General features: G+C 42.2%; 1 protein-coding gene across 1 annotated transcript in view; it reads left to right on the top strand.

Moving 5' to 3' along the window:
* The window catches only part of LOC118938165 (tumor necrosis factor ligand superfamily member 14-like), a 16,371-nt gene extending 8,188 nt beyond the window's left edge, over nt 1-8,183 (top strand). The window contains exons 4-6 of the mRNA XM_036939956.1: nt 5,636-5,716; nt 6,311-6,548; nt 7,299-8,183. Coding sequence (XP_036795851.1) covers nt 5,636-5,716; nt 6,311-6,548; nt 7,299-7,479 — 500 coding nt within the window. The 3' untranslated portion in view covers nt 7,480-8,183. The remainder of the gene's footprint in view (nt 1-5,635; nt 5,717-6,310; nt 6,549-7,298) is intronic.
* The last annotated feature ends 1,880 nt before the right edge of the window (nt 8,184-10,063 follow it).

Consider the following 10,063-nt stretch of genomic DNA (forward strand, 5'->3'; position numbering starts at 1 on the left):
ACACTACTGCTGTTGTACTGTGGAACCATGTTTTCAGGTACAGCACTACTGCTGTTGTACTGTGGAATCATGTTTTCAGGTACAACACTACTGCTGTTGTACTGTGGAATCATGTTTTCAGGTACAACACTACTGCTGTTGTACTGTGGAATCATGTTTTCAGGTACCACACTACTGCTGTTGTACTGTGGAATCATGTTTTCAGGTACCACACTACTGCTGTTTTACTGTGGAATCATGTTTTCAGGTACCACACTACTGCTGTTGTACTGTGGAATCATGTTTTCAGGTACAACACTACTGCTGTTGTACTGTGGAATCATGTTTTCAGGTACAACACCACTGCTGTGGTACTGTGGAATCATGTTTTCAGGTACAACACTACTGCTGTTGTACTGTGGAATCATGTTTTCAGGTACAACACTATTGCTGTTGTACTGTGGAACCATGTTTTCAGGTACAACACTATTGCTGTTGTACTGTGGAACCATGTTTTCAGGTACAACACTACTGCTGTTGTACTGTGGAATCATGTTTTCAGGTACAACACTACTGCTGTTGTCCTGTGGAATCATGTTTTCAGGTACAACACTACTGCTGTTGTACTGTGGAATCATGTTTTCAGGTACAACACTACTGCTGTTGTACTGTGGAATCATGTTTTCAGGTACAACACTACTGCTGTTGTACTGTGGAATATACAGTTCATACATTTCTTTAAATACAACAAGATGAATGACTGATAAATAGACAACGTGTACATGGATGATGGTTCCACTATGTTTTACTGTCAGTTATATACAATGTAAATACTTCAGGAAATGAATGAATGATGAGACGTCCCTCAGGCTACGACAGTTATATTCATATCTACAGTCATATTCAGATCTACAGTCATATTCATATCTACAGTCATATCTACAGTCATATTCATATCTACAGTCATATCTACAGTCATATTCATATCTACAGTCATATCTACAGTCATATTCATATCTACAGTCATATTCATATCTACAGTCATATCTACAGTCATATTCATATCTACAGTCATATCTACAGTCATATTCATATCGACAGTCATATCTACAGTCATATTCATATCTACAGTCATATTCATATCTACAGTCATATTCATATCTACAGTCATATTCATATCTACAGTCATATTCATATGGACAGTCATGTTCATATCTACAGTCATATTCATATTCATATCTACAGTCATATTAATATCTACAGTCATATTCATATCTACAGTCATATTCATATCTACAGTCATATCTACAGTCATATTCATATCTACAGTCATATTCATATCTACAGTCATATCTACAGTCATATTCATATTCATATTTACAGTCATATTCATATCTACAGTCATATTCATATCTACAGTCATATTCATATCTACAGTCATATCTACAGTCATATTCATATCTACAGTCATATCTACAGTAAAAAAGCTAAAGTCATATTAATATCTACAGTCATATTCATATCTACAGTCATATTCATATCTACAGTCATATCTACAGTCATATCTACTGTCATATTCATATCTACAGTCATATCTACTGTCATATTCATATCTACAGTCATATTCATATCTACAGTCATATTCATATTCATATCTACAGTCATATTCATATCTACAGTCATATCTACAGTCATATTCATATCTACAGTCATATTCATATTCATATCTACAGTCATATTCATATCTACAGTCATATCTACAGTCATATTCATATCTACAGTCATATTCATATCTACAGTCATATTCATATCTACAGTCATATTCATATTCATATCTACAGTCATATTCATATCTACAGTCATATCGACAGTCATATTCATATCTACAGTCATATTCATATCTACAGTCATATTCATATTCATATCTACAGTCATATCGACAGTCATATCTACAGTCATATTCATATCTACAGTCATATCTACAGTCATATTCATATCTACAGTCATATTCATATTCATATCTACAGTCATATCTACAGTCATATCTACAGTCATATTCATATCTACAGTCATATTCATATCTACAGTCATATCGACAGTCATATCTACAGTCATATTCATATTCATATCTACAGTCATAGTCATATCTACAGTCATATTCATATTCATATCTACAGTCAAATCTACAGTCATATCTACAGTCATATCTACAGTCATATTCATATCTACAGTCATATCTACAGTCATATTCATATCTACAGTCATATTCATATTCATATCTACAGTCATATCTACAGTCATATCTACAGTCATATTCATATCGACAGTCATATTCATATCTACAGTCATATTCATATCTACAGTCATATCTCAGTCATATCTACAGTCATATTCATATTCATATCTACAGTCATATCTACAGTCATATTCATATCTACAGTCATATTCATATTCATATCTACAGTCATATCTACAGTCATATCTACAGTCATATTCAAATCAACAGTCATATTCATATCTACAGTCATATTCACATCTACAGTCATATTCATATCGACAGTCATATCTACAGTCATATCTACAGTCATATTCATATCTACAGTCATATCTACAGTCATATTCATATCTACAGTCATATTCATATTCATATCTACAGTCATATCTACAGTCATATCTACAGTCATATCTACAGTCATATTCATATCGACAGTCATATTCATATCTACAGTCATATCTACAGTCATATTCATATCGACAGTCATATCTACAGTCATATCTATAGTCATATTCCTATCTACAGTCATATCTACAGTCATATTCATATCGACAGTCATATCTACAGTCATATCTACAGTCATATCTACAGTCATATCGACAGTCATATTCATATCGACAGTCATATCTACAGTCATATTCATATCTACAGTCATATTCATATCGACAGTCATATTGCTATCTACAGTCATATCTACAGTCATATCTACAGTCATATTCATATCTACAGTCATATTCCTATCTACAGTCATATTCATATCGACAGTCATATTCCTATCTACAGTCATATCTACAGTCATATCTACAGTCATATTCATATCTACAGTCATAGTCATATCTACAGTCATATCTACAGTCATATTCATATCTACAGTCATATTCATATCGACAGTCATATCTACAGTCATATTCATATCTACAGTCATATCTACAGTCATATTCATATATACAGTCATATTCATATCTACAGTCATATTCATATCGACAGTCATATTCATATCGACAGTCATATCTACAGTCATATTCATATCTACAGTCATATTCATATCGACAGTCATATCTACAGTCATATTCATATCGACAGTCATATCTACAGTCATATTCATATCTACAGTCATATTCATATCTACAGTCATATCTACAGTCATATCTACAGTCATATTCATTTCGACAGTCATATTCATATCGACAGTCATATCTACAGTCATATTCATATCTACAGTCATATTCATATCGACAGTCATATCTACAGTCATATTCATATCGACAGTCATATCTACAGTCATATTCATATCTACAGTCATATTCATATCTACAGTCATATCTACAGTCATATCTACAGTCATATCGACAGTCATATTCATATCGACAGTCATATCTACAGTCATATTCATATCTACAGTCATATTCATATCTACAGTCATATTCATATCTACAGTCATATCTACAGTCATATTCATATCTGATAGTCATATTCATATCGACAGTCATATTCATATCTACAGTCATATTCATATCTACAGTCATATTCATATCGACAGTCATATCTACAGTCATATTCATATCTACAGTCATATTCATATCTACAGTCATATCTACAGTCATATTCATATCTGACAGTCATATTCATATCAACAGTCATATTCATATCTGACAGTCATATTCATATCTACAGTCATATTCATATCTACAGTCATATCTACAGTCATATTCATATCTACAGTCATATTCATATCTACAGTCATATTCATATCTACAGTCATATCTACAGTCATATCTACAGTCATATTCATATCTACAGTCATATTCATATCTACAGTCATATCTACAATCATATTCATATCTACAGTCATATTCATATCTACAGTCATATTCACATCTACAGTCATATCTACAATCATATTCATATCTACAGTCATATTCATATCTACAGTCATATCTACAGTCATATTCATATCTACAGTCATATTCATATCTACAGTCATATTCATATCGACAGTCATATCTACAGTCATATCTACAGTCATATTCATATCTACAGTCATATCTACAGTCATATCTACAGTCATATTCATATCTACAGTCATATTCATATCTACAGTCATATTCATATCTACAGTCATATCTACAATCATATTCATATCTACAGTCATTTTCATATCTACAGTCATATTCATATCCAACAGTCATATTCATATCTACAGTCATATTCATATCTACAGTCATATCTACAGTCATATTCACATCTACAGTCATATTCATATCTACAGTCATATTTTCATCTACAGTCATATTTGCTGTTTCTATCCAGAGTAATTCCCAACTTTATGTCAATAGTAAATTCAGAGAAGTTGGGAATTGATTGAGATATTGATTCTCCTATTTGGCAGTATTGTCTTTTTGTCTCTCACTTTTTCTGTCTCTGTGTTGTATCTCTGACAGAGCAGAGATATTCTGACCAGTTGGTGGTTTGTCTCTGTGTTGTATCTCTGACAGAGTAGAGATATTCTGACCAGTTGGTGGTTTGTCTCTGTGTTGTATCTCTGACAGAGTAGAGATATTCTGACCAGTTGGTGGTTTGTCTCTGTGTTGTATCTCTGACAGAGCAGAGATATTCTGACCAGTTGGTGGTTTGTCTCTGTGTTGTATCTCTGACAGAGCAGAGATATTCTGACCAGTTGGTGGTTTGTCTCTGTGTTGTATCTCTGACAGAGCAGAGATATTCTGACCAGTTGGTGGTTTGTCTCTGTGTTGTATCTCTGACAGAGAAGAGATATTCTGACCAGTTGGTGGTTTGTCTCTGTGTTGTATCTCTGACAGAGCAGAGATATTCTGACCAGTTGGTGGTTTGTCTCTGTGTTGTATCTCTGACAGAGCAGAGATATTATGACCAGTTGGTGGTTTGTCTCTGTGTTGTATCTCTGACAGAGAAGAGATATTCTGACCATTTCTATTCTCTTTTGAGACCAAATAGCAAGTTAGTCTATGTTTATCTTTCATTTTCACAATTTGTCAAATAGGAGTTTTCATTTCTTTAACAACCTGATTGATATCCCTGTGTGTTTGGATAATAGGGTTGTTTAAATGTTTTAACATCTGACACAGAGGACTCTTTTCAGAGTTCAGCTCTTGGGTTTCCACTGCTCTGAATTGTAAGGATGTTTTGGTGCCAACATTTTGTATCCTTTTCTTTATATTTACAATTAAAACGAAATCGTCCGAGTGTCTGCTTCTCTGATTCCTGGACCTTTTCTGGAATATCTCAACTTTGGTTTTCTGAAAGTTGATCTCTCTTTCTTTTTCTTTCTCTTTCTCTCTCTTTCTCTCTATCGTCCCCCCCCCCCCTCTCTCTCTCATGAAATAATTTCCTGTCCCCTGACAGAGACCAATGAGATTTTAGTCAAGCCTACGAGGAGGAAAGTCCCACCTGAGATCCAACGGAAACCCTCAGCACACTTGATAGGTACAGTACAGCCCCTCAACACACGCACGCACACACCTACACACACACACATACACACACACGCACACTCGCGCGCACACACACACACACACACATTTAACCAGCACTATCTGCACTCTTAACTCCCCCCTCTGCCCTATTTCTACCCCCCATTCCCCCATTTCTCCCCCCATTCCCCCACCCCCCATTCCCCCATCTCTCCCCCCATTCCCCCATCTCTCCCCCCCATTCCCCCATTTCTCCCCCCATTCCCCCACCCCCCATTCCCCCATCTCTCCCCCCCATCTCTCCCCCACCCCCCATCCCCCCATTCCCCCACCTCTCCCCCCATTCCCCCATCTCCCCCCATCCCCCATCTCTCCCCCCATCTCTCCCCCCCATTCCCCCATCTCTCTCCACCCCATTCCCCCATCTCTCCCTCCCATTCCCCCATCCCCCCATTCCCTCATCTGTCTCCCCATTCCCCCATCTCTCTCCCCCATTCCCCCACCCCCCCCATTCCCCCATCTCTCTCCCCTTCCTCTCCCGCACTCCGCCCCCTCGCTCCCTTCCCTCCACCCCTTCCCTCCCCTCCCCTCCCCCTCCCTCTCCCAGGCCCCTCCCAGCCAGTGGGTGAGGATAGTGTCGTTCAGTGGGAATCAGACAAGGGCCTGTCTGCCTTCACAGATCAGATGGACTACAAAGATGGCCACCTGGTAGCACAGAGGGAAGGGCACTACTATGTCTACTCCAAAGTGCACTTCGTTGAAGACTGCTTTCTGTTCAAACACAAGGTGATGAGGATCACCGAGGGTTACAAAAACAAACCACTTGTGTTGATGAAAGCTAACAGGTCAGTGAGTGTGAGGTGGGGGTCCTGGGACGGGGAGGGGGAGGGGGAGGGGGAGGGGGGATGTGTTGATGAAAGCTAACAGGTCAGTGTGTGTGAGGTGATGGTCCTGGGAGGGGGAGGGGGGATGTGTTGATGAAAGCTAACAGGTCAGTGTGTGTGAGGTGATGGTCCTGGGAGGGGGAGGGGGAATGTGTTGATGAAAGCTAACAGGTCAGTGTGTGTGAGGTGGGGGTCCTGGGACGGGGAGGGGGAGGGGGAATGTGTTGATGAAAGCTAACAGGTCAGTGAGTGTGAGGTGGGGGTCCTGGGACAGGGAGGGGGAGGGGGAGGGGGAGGGGGAGGGGGAATGTGTTGATGAAAGCTAACAGGTCAGTGTGTGTGAGGTGGGGGTCCTGGGATGGGGAGGGGGAGGGGGAGGGGGAATGTGTTGATGAAAGCTAACAGGTCAGTGAGTGTGAGGTGATGGTCCTGGGAGGGGGAGGGGGAGGGGGAGGGGGAATGTGTTGATGAAAGCTAACAGGTCAGTGAGTGTGAGGTGGTGGTCCTGGGACTGGGAGGGGGAGGGGGAGGGGGGATGTGTTGATCAAAGCTAACAGGTCAGTGTGTGTGAGGTGGGGGTCCTGGGACGGGGAGGGGGAGGGGGAGGGGGAATGTGTTGATCAAAGCTAACAGGTCAGTGAGTGTGTGAGGTGATGGTCAGGGGGCATCATTTTGGGATGCGTTCTAAGTGTCTGTCTGTCTCTCCGTTAGGTTCCATTGTCCTTCCCAGGATTCCAGACCGAAAAAGATTTCTCATCAGAATCTTCTGAACAGCTACCTGGGCGGAGTCTTTCGTCTGTTGCCTGGAGACATCATCTATGTAACCGTGGACAACGGAACGCTGCTGAGATTTGGAGCTGAAGATAATTTCATGGGGGCATTCATGATTTAGGAGACGGTGTGTATTGACACACACACACACACACACACACACATACATTTGTCAATCAGATTCGTGTGTCAGTTATATTATTTGAATGTATAGATTGGCTTTTTAAAGGTATTTTAACATTGAGACAACATCTGCAGCAATCTCGGCCAATGGTGGGGAAAATGCCTTTTAAACATCCATTGTCGGCTGTCTAGTGTGGTGTTTCTCAATCCTGGTCCTGGGGACCCAAAAGGGTACAAAAACATGCTGAGGAGTTGATTACTTGAACTGTGCGAGTAGTACAATCAACAGCACCACGACCAGGACTGAGAAACACTGGACTGGTGCTACAATCAACAGCGCCAGGACTGATAAACACTGGGCTGGTGCTACAATCAACAGCACCAGGACTGAGAAACACTGGACTGCTGCTACAATCAACACCACCACGACCAGGATTGAGAAACACTGGGTTGGTGCTACAATCAACAGCACCAGGACCAGGACTGAGAAACACTGGGCTGGTACTACAATCAACAGCACCAGGACCAGGACTGAGAAACACTGGGCTGGTACTACAATCAACAGCACCACGACCAGGACTGAGAAACACTGGGTTGGTGCTACAATCAACAGCACCAGCACCAGGACTGAGAAACACTGGACTGGTGCTACAATCAACAGCACCAGGACTGAGAAACACTGGACTGGTTCTACAATCAACAGCACCACGACCAGGACTGAGAAACACTGGGTTGGTGCTACAATCAACAGCACCAGGACCAGGACTGAGAAACACTGGACTGGTACTACAATCAACAGCACCACGACCAGGACTGAGAAACACTGGACTGGTTCTACAATCAACAGCACCACGACCAGGACTGAGAAACACTGGGTTGGTGCTACAATCAACAGCACCAGGACTGAGAAACACTGGACTGGTGCTACAATCAACAGCACCACGACCAGGACTGAGAAGCACTGGACTGGTGCTACAATCAACAGCACCAGGACCAGGACTGAGAAACACTGGGCTGGTACTACAATCAACAGCACCACGACCAGGACTGAGAAACACTGGACTGGTGCTACAATCAACAGCACCAGGACCAGGACTGAGAAACACTGGGCTGTTACTACAATCAACAGCACCACGACCAGGACTGAGAAACACTGGACTGGTGCTACAATCAACAGCACCAGGACCAGGACTGAGAAACACTGGACTGGTGCTACAATCAACAGCACCACGACCAGGACTGAGAAACACTGGGCTGGTACTACAATCAACAGCACCAGGACTGAGAACCACTGGACTGGTGCTACAATCAACAGCATCATCGACCAGGACTGAGAAACACTGGGCTGGTACTACAATCAACAGCACCAACAGCACCAGGACTGAGAACCACTGGACTGGTGCTACAATCAACAGCACCACGACCAGGACTGAGAAACACTGGGCTGGTACTACAATCAACAGCACCAACAGCACCAGGACTGAGAACCACTGGACTGGTGCTACAATCAACAGCACCACGACCAGGACTGAGAAACACTGGGCTGGTACTACAATCAACAGCACCAACAGCACCAGGACTGAGAACCACTGGACTGGTGCTACAATCAACAGCACCATGACCAGGACTGAGAAACACTGGGCTGGTACTACAATCAACAGCACCAACAGCACCAGGACTGAGAACCACTGGACTGGTGCTACAATCAACAGCACCACGACCAGGACTGAGAAACACTGGGCTGGTACTACAATCAACAGCACCAACAGCACCAGGACTGAGAAACACTGGGCTGGTGCTACAATCAACAGCACCACGACCAGGACTGAGAAACACTGGACTGGTGCTACAATCAACAGCACCAGGACCAGGACTGAGAAACACTGGACTGGTACTACAATCAACAGCACCAGGACTGAGATACACTGGACTGGTACTACAATCAACAGCACCAGGACCAGGACTGAGAAACACTGGACTGGTGCTACAATCAACAGCACCAGGACCAGGACTGAGAAACACTGGACTGGTACTACAATCAACAGCACCACGACCAGGACTGAGAAACACTGGGCTGGTACTACAATCAACAGCACCAGCACCAGGACTGAGAAACACTGGACTGGTACTACAATCAACAGCACCAGGACTGAGATACACTGGACTGGTACTACAATCAACAGCACCAGGACCAGGACTGAGAAACACTGGACTGGTGCTACAATCAACAGCACCAGGACCAGGACTGAGAAACACTGGACTGGTACTACAATCAACAGCACCACGACCAGGACTGAGAAACACTGGACTGGTGCTACAATCAACAGCACCAGGACCAGGACTGAGAAACACTGGACTGGTGCTACAATCAACAGCACCACGACCAGGACTGAGAAACACTGGACTGGTACTACAATCAACAGCACCAGGACTGAGAAACACTGGGCTGGTGCTACAATCAACAGCACCACGACCAGGACTGAGAAACACTGGACTGGTACTACAATCAACAGCACCAGGACTGAGAAACACTGGACTGGTGCTACAATCAACAGCACCACGACCAGGACTGAGAAACACTG

This window comes from Oncorhynchus mykiss, chromosome 13 (assembly GCF_013265735.2).
Source record: "Oncorhynchus mykiss isolate Arlee chromosome 13, USDA_OmykA_1.1, whole genome shotgun sequence".
Lineage (NCBI taxonomy): Eukaryota > Metazoa > Chordata > Actinopteri > Salmoniformes > Salmonidae > Oncorhynchus > Oncorhynchus mykiss.